The 13,317-nt window shown below is 38.2% G+C and overlaps 1 protein-coding gene across 2 annotated transcripts in view; it reads right to left on the bottom strand.

Moving 5' to 3' along the window:
• The window catches only part of LOC148900842 (talin-2), a 108,701-nt gene that overhangs the window by 61,900 nt on the left and 33,484 nt on the right, over window positions 1-13,317 (bottom strand). For both annotated transcript variants that reach the window (XM_088992835.1, XM_088992836.1), the window contains 5 exons: window positions 5,551-5,715; window positions 4,895-4,992; window positions 3,188-3,317; window positions 2,806-2,958; window positions 1,915-2,057 (listed from right to left, as the gene is read on the bottom strand). In XM_088992835.1, coding sequence (XP_088848961.1) covers window positions 1,915-2,057; window positions 2,806-2,958; window positions 3,188-3,317; window positions 4,895-4,992; window positions 5,551-5,686 — 660 coding nt within the window. In that variant the 5' untranslated portion in view covers window positions 5,687-5,715. The remainder of the gene's footprint in view (window positions 1-1,914; window positions 2,058-2,805; window positions 2,959-3,187; window positions 3,318-4,894; window positions 4,993-5,550; window positions 5,716-13,317) is intronic.

The raw sequence follows: 13,317 nt of genomic DNA, 5'->3' as shown, positions 1-13,317 counted from the left end.
ATGTTACACCAAAAAGACATCCATGAATGGATAGTTACTATTCGAAATAGAACAAGGGTGATAAAATGTCAGAGTCACTGTCTACTCTGAATCAGTCCAGCCAACTTTGAGCTACACTCTGGACTGCTTGCCAGTCCAGAGTGATGGAGAGACAGCAGTCCAGACACATATTTACACCTATTACAATACTTGAGCCTTCAAATAACATAAGAAGCAGATTTTTGAAACATTGGAGGATGTAGGCTTACATGAAGAAAACGAGTACAGGAAAAACATGCAGACAATTTTTGGTTTATCTATGGCAAACCTAGCATTTAAGAGAAATGGACCGTTACCTTTCACTAGTAATAATCATAAGAAGAATAATACATTTCATTTATAAGCGCCTTTCAAAACTCTCAAGGTCACTTTACAGTCAGAGGATACGTTTTTCTGTGGGTGAGCAGAGGCAGTCACACGCGCCAGCGTTCACTCAACCCGGAATAACTAAAATAGATAGGAAGCTAGTTAGCTAATAGATAGCTGCTAGCTAGCTATTAAATAAATAGCTATGTAGCTAATAGATGGCTTGCTAGGTAGCCAGCTAGATAGTCAGCTAGACAGCTAGCTAGATAGATAGTCTGGAGTCCCTCAAGGTTCTATTCCTAGCACATTTTTGGACATTTTGCCTTTTGTTTTTTTTTCTCTATTAGACCAACTGGCAGTCTTTCTATCTGTCCGGTGGATGTCTCTTTGTCCGTCCTTCAAGCCATCCATCTGGCCATCCATACGTCCAATCGTCTGCAGACACCAAAGCAAGTTTTTTTTTTAATCCAGATTCAACCTGTTCTACAATTGGCTTTTCAATTTTCCAATATCTTGGGAAATCCCATTTAAGGTGTTACGATGTACATATGTCAAATGTTTTAACATCTTGACATGATTAACCAGAATTCTAAATTTAAAAAAACAAGTTGCCATTGCAAAAGTTTAACTAAAATCAAGTTAATATACTCTATGAAGACACCAGACAGATGCATTGCGAGGATTAGCAGTCACAATGGATGAATTTCCGAATATTATGGTTAACATGTAATGTTCAAAACAGTTTTCTTCTGATTCAATAAAATTGTACATTTGTCTAATCCATTTTATATAAAATCCCATCGGATTCAGTTGGAAATTGTTGACCTTGTGTTGGCAAATTAGAACTGTTGGGATCATCTTTTTTTTTTAATGTTTGACAGATTAATGATTTCTAATCGTAGAAACTAACTATCACCCTGAGCTGATTGATAGCCTTATGCAAAGAGTTCCTAAAACTTCACTGGATTTCCTCTCAATGATCTCACCCTCTTCTTGAAAGTGACTCAACCCGCATGTAATCGCTTGCAGTGATTCTGGAAAGACTTCTAAGCACAACCAGACACCGGCCCCACATCACGAGCTGTTCTCGACTTCTTACAAGATCCAGCTGACAAAATGTGAGGTACTCCATGACCTCACCCCCTGGCTTCAGGCTTCCATGTTCCACATTCCACTTGCTCCTAGCTTAATATCAGTCCTCCATTGTCTCCAGTGAAGTGAATACTCAATATGCAAAATCTTACAGTTTGTTCATTGTTTGATTTTACCGTTTAAAATTGTTTTTAAAAAATGATTAATGTATGATTCGCTTTTTTGTTTCATAAAACAGTCATGATCTTGGCACAATTCCAGAGTGCGTATTTTGATCTATCGGCAACTTGGGATTGTTCTGAAAGGGTTTGACATTCTTCCCTCCAAAATTTTACGACAAATAGTAGCATTGTGGGGGATTCTAAGAATGGTCCCTTGACTACAAAATCAAAGAGATGAACAGATTTGGACTTTTTTCCCCCCACCCGAGCAAGGCATAGTATGAAAATGTAAATGTCGGCTTAATGGCCTCCCAACCTGCACGTAAAGAAGATTGAGTTGGACCGGATCCCTAGAGTCGACATTTTGGTCCGAGTAGAAGAACTTGCGTCGTAGCAGAAGTGTCTCGCTCTCCTCCACGCCTTGCTCCCTGAATGTCCTGCTGTGGTCCAGCCAATTCACTGGGAAAAAAATTACATTTTTACGTAACATGCATATGAATGCACGCTAAGTCGATTTTTGGTATGAATTTAAAGATGGCGTTGCATGCGCATTAAGCCTTTTAGCTGAAAACTTCCGATGTTCTTATTCCTAACTAATTAACTGCCAGATAATGTGCAAAAATGTGTCCACTCCAGTACAGAATATTGAGTTTTAGGACTACATAAAGATTCAATGAGCGTTAGAAACCTTAGACTCCCTTCTTTCATCAAAAAAATATGAGTTAATTCCTAAGTTATATAGGTATGTAGTTATTTGACCTTGAAATAGGGGCGGCTGTACAAAATACAATGCAACACATCGGTTTATATAGCGCTTTGACAATAGCTGAAGCTGTAACAAAGCGCTAACATTGATAAAAGGTAAATGCTTCCCCCTCGTGGAAGGGAAAAATATTGCCAGAGGCCTGACCAGCACTTTATCGGCACCCCATACAAGAAAAGCCAAAAACCGAACAAATTCGGGAATGGCGCTCCACATCATACTTTTCAATTCCCAAATAAATCCGGGAATGGCAGTGAATGAGTTAAAATGCATTTTTTTAAATATCCATGTGCTTCATCGGCTGTCCCCGTTTGGCCATGCCATTAAATAAAAAAAAACAAAAGTGATCATTCACATTTTTCCCATTATTTTCCATGCCAGGATTTTCCATTTCGAATAAGGATACTCAACACCTCATCCAACAACAATTTTGAACGAACTCACAGTCATCGTCAGTGTGCAATTTGGCTTTGAGCTTCTCCATCTTCCTCTCGTCGCGTAGCAGCGTTCTGTCCTTCTTCAGTGTTCCCATCCCATCCTCTTTCTTCTCCTCCACCATCTCCTGAATCAGTGAGTACTCCTCATAGTTGGTGATGCCTGCAAGGTAAACAAAGGGTGATCACAATAGCTTAGATGTGGACTGCGGTTTATTATTCTCTTAATATTAGATGAGCTTGCTCACTATTTTTATTGCTTTTGGGCAGTCATGCAAACGTCCTTTGCTGACACTCATGCAAAATTACATTTAATATTTGTATCCCCAGGCAGTGTGGGAGCGGCGTGGTTAGGTTCAAGGTTTGAATCTCAGCCCCGGCCCACATTGTACCTATTCTACTGCATATAGTCACAAGAAGCTCCCCGACGGTTTTGGAGTCATCCACCATGATAGTTTTTATGGCCCCGTCCAACATTTTGATTTTCTGGGGCCTCTGCTTCTTCTTGTATTCAAGAATGTCCTGCAAGAAGAGAGAGCACAAAGGTAGCAGAGGGCGGAAGAGAGAGATAGAGAGGAATGAAATGAATGAGCGATGAAGCACAAAGCGAGAACAAATGTGCCCCTGGAGGAAAATGATCAAATGGGTCCAGGTTCTGGCAGGCCCGAGCTGAGCCAATAGAAAATACAAAAAGCAAATTTAGCGGCTGACTATCACAACCCGCTACCTCCTTTCGGTTCAATTACAATGAGAGGAAGATTCGGTGCAGATGGATTGGTCACAGTCATGCATTCTACTTTTGGTGCATTTAAACTAGAAAACATGAGCAGCTCCATGGTTGGTAAGTATAAAGAAAATGAAATCAAAACACAGAGCGGATGTCTCATTCAAAATGCACTTTTAAGTTCAGTTTGTGGAAACAGTTTTCCCAACTTGCGATATCGTGATTATCAAATGGAATAATTTCCAAATTAACTCATTCATTACCACCATTCACGAATTTATTAGGGAATTGAAAATATGACGCTATTCCTGAATTTGTTCGGGTTTTGTTTATTCTTGTTTGGGTGCCGATAAAGCGCCATTGCCTTTGGCAATGTTTTTTTTTCTTTTGCACAACACACTTTTTTTCCTCTGTTAGCGCTTTGTTCCAGCTTCAGCTGTTGTTAAAACGCTTTATAAACCAATATGTATGTATTGCACTGTACATATTTTGGACAACCACTCTCATTTCAAGCGCATGTAACTCCAGACCCATACAATTTAAGAATTAACTCTTTTTTTCTGATGAAAGAATAGAGTCTAAAGTTGCTTACACTACATTGAATGTTTATGTAGTCCTAAAACGCAATATTCTGTGGGTCCTGGAATTTCATTGACAATGACAAAAAACCTGGGACTGGAATGGATACATTTTTGCAAATGTCTGGCAGTGAATGAGTTAAAAATTATATGGATTGTTTCTTAGGTACAGTTATAAATGGGTGTTGGCGATGTTTTTTTTTTGCCACAAGTATGTCTATACTGTATTTGTTTAATTAGGATTTTTTTCAGATTGTGTTGTGAACCGAAATTTGTTTTTTTTTATTTTAATTGAAAGACATAAATAATTGAAGTTTTCCTCAAGACGCTGTTCTCATTTATTGGACTTCACTGTTAAGTACAATGGCAATGAGCAGAGAGAAAAAGCTCCACAGTGGAAAAAAAATATCATTTTGCCTTTCAAAAAAAAAAAAAAAAAGCAAAATTTCCAAATTGGAATTTCCAATGAAATTGCATTGGAACACCACTCAAAGTGAAATGATACTCGATATTAGCTTTGACCTCTGGACATTGCTGTAAATGTGACGTAATTCAAACATGAGAAGTGAACATCCAGCCTCATTTTGTGATTTGATATCAATTCTTTTCATTTCAGCGAGCACTTGACGATTTATTCTTTTCAACCTTCCAAACACATTTTCTTGTCCTGGAATCATGAAGATATAATGATGTGCTTGAAGATAAGTAGACTTATGACAGTAAACTTAACCTGCAAGTTGCATCCAATAGCCTCAAGTCAGTATAATCACAACATATATCCAAACAGGGTTATTTACCCCATTGCGGAGCATGTAGTAGTCCAGCGTCCTTCCAGACTCCAGCCAGATACCTTTTCTGGGATCTTCATCAGATAGGAACAGACCATAATCGGAAGCTAGAGCAGAAACGTGAGGATTTTAGTGCTCTCATCTAAAAATATGAGGAAACCATGTGAACAAATATAGTCACACACACACACACACGCACGCACGCACGCACGCACGCACACACACACACACACACGCACGCACGCACGCACGCACGCACGCACACACACACACACACACACACACACACACACACACACACACACACACACACACACACACACACACACACACACACACACCACAAAAGCAATCAAGAATGGGATAGCAAGGCCTCTGAGTTCTACCAGAATCATAATTCTTTATATTCCCAAGAAAATTCTATATGTTGCATGAGCAATTTGTGGAAGGCCCTTTTCTGTTCACGTCAAGCAAGGTCCCCTAAAGGCATGCTGGGGTGAGTTTGGTGATTAATAGCCACCATTGACACATTTGAAATCAACACCACCAGATATGGTGACCCATTTCTCACTTTGAGATCATATGGAGGTACAAACAACTAATCATCACCTTGTCCCAATACTTTTATCTCCCACCAAGTGATATGACAATTGCAGCATTCTTACCTTGCCCGGTCTGCGCCTCCGGAACTCTCTCGCGTATGATCCTGCAGGCGTCGTAGACCGCCGTGGACGGTTCGAACTGCATGGTCTTTACCACATTGCAGTGGCGGACGCAAATTTTCAGTGACAACACCACCATGTTGGCCCACGGGGCTGCAGTTTCACCTCCTGCATTCAAGAACAGTAAAGTCAAAATTACTGATATTTCATTCCCTGTTGAATATTTAATAATAACACCATCAGTGTAAAAACAGTGCTAATTTGTGTGATCTGAAGCCATTGTTACATTTCGGAATAGCAGGGCGGGGAAAACAGTCCACCAAAACGGACACTTTTGAGTAGCTACATTGACTTTGATACTTTAACAAAACATACCTCCCACTTTAGTGTGTGGTAAAATTGTGTTTCAAACAACTCAAAGACTGATATTTGGCCTTGCTTGTGGATACCATGAAGATCAGTACCAATATTTCACTTGCCCATAAAGCAGAAACGGAGCAAATGTCACAATTAGCATGATGCTAACACATAAACGACCAAAAAGCATTTTTTTTTTTGCTCAATCATCTTGTCATATAATAGAACCCATTTTTGAAGCACTATAACAGAGCATTTCCTGTCTGGACACCATTGAGGAGCCACAGGACTCCTCTGTGTCTGAAGTTGAAAGTAAAAGGTCAGTGTGGGCAAGGCACAGAGGCAAAGAGACAGGCAGGCTTGTCTTTTGGCTCGTCTGGCTGCTGACCCTGACTCACACATGGAGAATTTGCTTCCTATGTGATATGTGTTCGCACCCGGGGGAGAAGGTGTCGCTCTGCCGCTTAATCTTGACGCCCCAGAGTGGGGAAGCGCTCAGAATACGAGGGGGCACTTGAAAATGGGCTCCAAAAATTTAATTACTGATTGCTTTGTAGAGTACAAGTGTGTCACAGTGAAAATGTGTGTGCAAATTTATAAATCAATATTCACACAAAAATAACAGATCTTTGGATATGTATATGTGATATATATAGGTGACTGGTTCACGTCTCAATGTGAATGTAAAAAAAAAAGATGTCTACTCTGTGTCTGAATGTCTTAGCAAATATTTTCTCCTTTTATGACTTGTTCACGTTAAAACATGCATTATAACATGTTTTATTTTGGCAAATGGTTCAGGGAAGACAGCTTTAGATGCCCGGCGACCCTTGTGAAGGTTACAAAACGGATAGAAAGATGGAATCTATTCGATCCACGACTCTTTTTTCATTTAAAAAAAGTACTGAATAATAACAATAAAAAGAATAAAAATAAATAATAATAATAAAGCCTTTTATAGTCCCACAATGAGGAAATGTGAATAATAATAATAATAATAATAATAATAATAATAATAATAATAATCAGAAAGCCTTTACTAGTCCCACAATGGGGAAATGTGCATAATAATAATAATAATAATAATAATAATAATAATAATAATAATAATAATAAATAATCAAAATCATCATCAGAATCAGAATCAGAAAGCCTTTTATAGTCCTAAATAGGGAAATGTGCATAATAATAATAATAATAATAATAATAATAATAATAATAATAATAATAATAAAGCATTTAATAGTCCCACAATGGGGAAATATGCATAATAATAATAATCATCATCATCATCATCAGAATGCCTTTAGTAGTCCCACAATGGTGAAATGTGCATAATAATAATAATAAGTAATCATCATCAGAATCAGAAAGCCTTTTATAGTCCCAAAATAGGGAAATGTGCATAATAATAATAATAATAATAATAATAATAATAATAATAATAATAATAATAACAATAATAATAATAATAATCAAAAAGCATTTAATAGTCCCACAATGGGGAAATATGCATAATAATAATAATAATCATCATCATCATCATCATTATCAGAATGCCTTTAGTAGTCCCCACAATGGTGAAATGTGCATAATAATAATAATAATTATCTCCAAAATGACAAAATAAGGATGCTAATGGGCTTGTGTGTGCATGTGTCCATGAAACAGAACAGCATGATGTTTATGAGTTGATGCGAATGGAAAACACTGGATGTGAAAAATGATTACTAATGATTGTACATTTAATTTACAAGCACCTTTCAAAGCACCCAAGGACACTTTACAACTAAAAGAACAATAAACACCAGAAAAATAAAACCATAAATAAAACACAAAACAATACAAAAAATACAAAAAATAAAACAAAACAATACATAATACATAATAATAACATTGTTTGACTTTTTACTTTTCGCAAGTTTATTTTAGGTACAAAAGTCCCGCAAAGACAGGGGTGTCAAAGTCATTTTTTGCCGCGGGCCATATTGTAGTTATGGTTTCCTCTCGAGGGCCGTTATGAATTTGGGGAACCCATTAGAATGTTTAAATCCCTTCAAATATTACATATAGAGCACACAGCAAATTAATGAATAACTCATTTTCAAATCTGAAGTCAAGAATAATGACTTTTATTGTGGTTGACATCCAAAAAGATGAAATTTTGGCTCAGATTTTAGCAATCATCATGGAATCTAACAAGTTTGATTTGCTTTCGCGGGCCAAAAAAAATGATGCGGCGGGTCGGATTTGGCCCGCGGGCCTTGACTTTGACACATTTTTGACGGCCCTCAGACTGCACATGTTTCGAAAGGGTAAATGCCAGGAGAGCACAATTAATAACTCCGTGATGATTAATAACCAACAGTTAGCTTCTTCCTACGCTATCACCCGCCAGTACAAAGCCTCGCTTGTCTTCCAAATTCACTGGTGACACCTACACTGTTTTATCCGCTGCAGCCTCACATTGAAAAGCGCATTCTTCCTTTTTCTCTTACCCTATTGTTTGCGTTTTGAGGCAAGCTCAAAGCCATGGGGAAAAAAAACAATTATTTTCTCGCAGCAGAGACACTTATACTCTATTTTAATACCACAGTACCTAACGACTAACGTAATAAACACTAAACTATAATTTGCAAAGGCAAAGCTGAAAAACATTATTCTCTAGAGCAATATAATAATACAAAAACATTTGACTCCATAGACCAAATTGATTTGAACAGGCAGAGGGCCAACATGAGTCCTGACATGTAAACAGAGACAGAAAGCCGGAGCGAGCGGCCATTGTTCAATAGATCAATGATGCAGAGCACATCCAGACCTTATTACTCGAACATGGCTTGTAATCCAATAATAGCACAGCCCACAAGTCAGCAGGCCATTCTACACCGGTCCCGAGCCAGAATGCATCAACTTGATATTTGGCAATGGGCATGTCGCTAACCTAGTTTGTGCAAATGAACTGGGCCAGAGCACTGTGGAAATGAGTCCATCTGCCTTCTCTGGTAGGCCAATCATTTTGTTTCCGTGAAACAAATGTGTTTTTCCAGAGCAGCATTTTGTCGCTGGCATCAGGTAACGCCTACTTGGCCAGGAGAGAAAGAGAGGGAGAGATAAGAACTTGCCGTTTAATCATTTTCAGCGGGACGGGCAACCACAATTAAAGTTTTCTAGGAGACAAGAAAATTACAGTAAATGATTTCATGGTGATGAGCTTGAAGTTCCGAAAACAAAGGAATGAACAAAGGAAACGATTCGCTTTGATGCTAATGTGAACTTTTTGAACTCCACATGACTGTACAGTATTAGCTAATGGAAGACAGTATCTTTATTTTCACAGTGAAGCGTTCACCAATGTGCAGGGGGAAAAAAACTAAATGCTCAAAGCAAATAAAGTATTGCTTTGGGACCCATCTGGTGACATTTTGGGGCCAAGGAATGATGTTGAAGTGAGTTGAAGAGTATCACTTAGAGCAGGGGTTGGCAAACTAAAGTGTTGAAAGAACCATATTGGACTCAGAAATAAATAAACAGATAAATAAACAAATAAACACATAGACACATAGACACACACACACACACACACACACACACACACACACACACACACACACACACACACACACACACACACACACATACATATATACATAAATAAAGTAATTTATCAGCCTTACAATGAAGGCAAACACATGCTGCATATGTCTATATTTGCGATATTAGCCTTTCTGGTGCTTTCTACTATATTTGTGACTGATTTATTTCCTGTATATGATAGCTGTTCATATTAAGTGCTTTGTTACAGCTTCAGCTGTTGTTAAGGCGCTTTACAAATCAATATGTATTGTATTGTATTGTATTGTATTGTATTGTATTGTACAGTGAGACCTCAACTTACGAACTTAATTGGTTACCAGACAGAGTGTGTAAGGCAAAAAGTGAGTATCTCAAAAAAAATTCCCATAGGAAACCATTAAAATGGGAATAATCTGTTCCCGGGTTTCCATAAAATATACTTTTCAACTAAATAAGCCTTAAAACTACACACAACATACCTTATTCTATGTATAATAAATGTGCTATTGTATTGTAATGAAAGAAATACACTGCATTGTATCATAAAGTCACTTTATTTACATTTGTGATGGTCATTTATGGCTTGATGGAATGGCGTTGGAGGTCGAAGGTCAAAGGGAATTGCATGAGGACTGTAATTAAAGAAATAAACTGTGCTGTAAAATAAAGTTTTATTTACCTTTTTTATGGTCGTTGATTGCTTATGGAAGGAGAGTCACCTTCCATAAGGACTGTTGGTGCTGTTCGGTCGTGTGCTTCCGCCGAAGATCACTCCGCCAGCCGTGGTGGGTGTATATTATGAAAATAGTGCTTATTATAAGGTTTAATTTTCATAAATTTGACGTTTGTAAGACGAAAAGTTTGTAAGTTAAGGTGTTTGTAAGTTGAGGTCTCACTGTATTGTATTGTATTGTATTGTATTGTATTGTATTGTATTGGATAAAATTGACGGATATGCCTGCAAAGTCTCACAGTGGAGCCTTGTATGTATTGCAATGTAATGTAAAAATTCTATTGTGCAATGGATGCCCAACCATTTCAGAGCTAAAGAGCCTTATGCGTCCTCAAGCCGTGGGTTGCCGATCCTCAAATGAGATATAATAGTGCACAAAATGTCAATATCAGTTTGCCTATTCTCGTACACAAAGAACACCCATTTGTATTCACGCTGAAATGAGCTCATAAAGATATTTGTCACATCAACCGCCTTTCTATGCAAACGACTAGATGAGAAAGAGCCAGGGGTATTCCAGAGTCGGTGTTTGTGCAAACATAAGATAAGAAGGACAATTCTGTTACAGTCTTTGGCCCACATGTAGTTCAGTTCAGGTTCATGAGGCGGGAGGAGGCTGTAATTGTAAAAAGCCCATTTTCAATTTGTTTTATTATTATCTTGCTTTTTATTTTACAGCTAAGCATCTGCATCCTGCTTCTGTTCAGTATTTATGACGTGACTTCAATTCACATCTCATCTCCACTCTGCAAATGGAGCTGTTACACTGGACACGTCTTTCATGTCAGAATACAAAACATTCGGCAGTAATGGTGCTTCTTTATTTTTTGCTTTTGTGCGCACACGACGGAGGAAGAGTGAGGCAGGTGATGGGTGTGAGGTTTCGTGCAGAAAGTAGGCAAACAGTTGTTAATCACTCCGTCTGAACAAACACAGCTTCAACATTCACCACCATCCACCCATCTGTTTTTTTCCACTCATCATTTCACTGGGAATGACAGGAAATCAAATCAGTTGAGCCTCTCGAGCATAAGAGGAAATCAGCTTGAGCTTCCAATGCAAACCGCAGTCCATCTTTTTTGGCACATTTGTCAATAGTAGGCCACATTTTGACAAAAAGTATCATGATCATGTAAACATCTGCCAATTCGCACAAACACTCACCTAAAAATAAGCCTTTTACACACACACTATGTCAACATATGTCAATTGACATTTAGTAGATACACCTGAGGCTCTATTTTTGGAGATAAGCACTCATGTTCGCAGTGTAAAAACTGATGCTTCATCATTTTCAAGACTATTTTACCCTGTGTGGGAATTTGCCACCCCGTGCTAAGCCGTGCAGACCAAGGGCAGTTACGAAATAACCAGACCACAGGAAACTTTACAATTTGGTGATCTAAAGTAGACTACATGGATCACACACACGCAGATGCAGGAGTGGTGGTGGAACATACCGTATTTTCCGGTGTATAAGGTGCATCCAAAAGCCTTGATTTTCTTCAAAAGATGATCTTGCGCCTTATACGCGGCTGCGCCTTATATGTTAAAGGACAACTGACGTCTCCGGACAAGTTGTGTCCATAATTTGTAAAATGACTTCTAATTACTTCTACTGGGCGTATTTTAATAAGATTCCACCGCATATAGCTATATTTTACGTGTTGAGACTCGCGCTGAACATTCAGGACGTCTTGTTTTTGAGTTGGTGACGAGTCCTCACGTGACGTCAGAAAAGGACCGTCTCCTGACGTAAAAAAGATGCATTGTAGTGTCTTTCCATCACGTCAATGTATTTTGCTGTACTGTTTTTTTTTAACCGTGTGTTACATCCAAAGGCCGCCAGCAGAGGGAGTCCAAGCTCCATGGAAATCATTTATCAGCCTGTGGAAACGGGCTGATTCATTCCTCACAGGAGGTTGCCATTTTCTGCCTCTTTTTGAGTGAGACATTTCCCCCCAATGTTGCCTCAAAATGGCATGGAATAAATTCTTTAAACAATTGCAAACATGTATGCTTTCCTCTTCAGAACTATTTGAATCATATTCATAACTGGATGTGTCACAAGAAAGCATATTCTCCGAATCTGAAGCCATTGTTTTTATTCTCCAGCAATGCCAGACATCTTGGCATCACGTCACGAACTGGAGGAGGGACTTTCTGAAAATGCCCAATTCGCAGCTCAACTTTTTGCAGATTTTGGACACTTTAAGTCGTTTTTATTGGTGTTTTGCATTTGAATAAAAATATCACACTGTGTGTTTTGGGTATTTTAGATGCTATAAAACGTTTTTCTGATGTCAGTTAAAAAACAAAAAAGTGATGTCGGTTGCCCTTTAAGTAATATTGAGCCACAACACGTCTTGCAACTACTGTCAACAGACACCAGCCTTTACTGTAACGCCTCATTATGTAGTGTGCCTTTTATATGGAAAACTTGTATATAGCACCTTATATCCAGAAAACGTTTGAAAATATGCCATTCATTGGGGATGCGCCTTATATTCCGGTGCACCGGAAAATACGGTACATAAAAATCTATTTTCCAAATCACATACATCCTCTCAAAATCCGCCAGTTCATTCAAATATGATACATGTCTATTGTGTCTACACTTGTCGGCACTCCCACCTGATAACCTGATAACCTCCTACTCGTGCAGCGTGTTCCTAGCGCATTGTGTTCTACTGGAGACAAATTCCTTGTGTGTTCTACATACTTGGCCAATAAAGATGATTGTGATAAAAATGTGCTCATTGAAAAACACGCAGCAAAACAAGTTTGGCCATTTCAGAGACAAAACATCAAAATATGTCTATTCACATACACATTTGATTGTTAACTTTGACAACCTCACAAATTTCTACCAAACAAGTGTGGTATAAAAACTTTTTGTGTTCAATGAAACGATGACCAGCAGGCATGTGGACTGTACCTCTTCAGCACTGAACAGTATATCTACCAATCAATATTTACATAAATAAATAAAATATACATATATATAAAACATAAAACCTATCATCCAATCACCACCCCCTCTAGCCTATTTGTAAATTACATTCTATGACATTTTAAATTTAATGAACTCATTCACTGCCAGA

Source organism: Hippocampus bargibanti, linkage group LG03 (genome assembly GCF_051943395.1).
Source record: "Hippocampus bargibanti isolate YZ-2025 linkage group LG03, ASM5194339v1, whole genome shotgun sequence".
NCBI classification, from domain to species: domain Eukaryota; kingdom Metazoa; phylum Chordata; class Actinopteri; order Syngnathiformes; family Syngnathidae; genus Hippocampus; species Hippocampus bargibanti.
The sequence above is the reverse complement of the archived record's forward strand: the minus strand, read 5'-3'. Positions and strand labels throughout refer to the sequence as shown.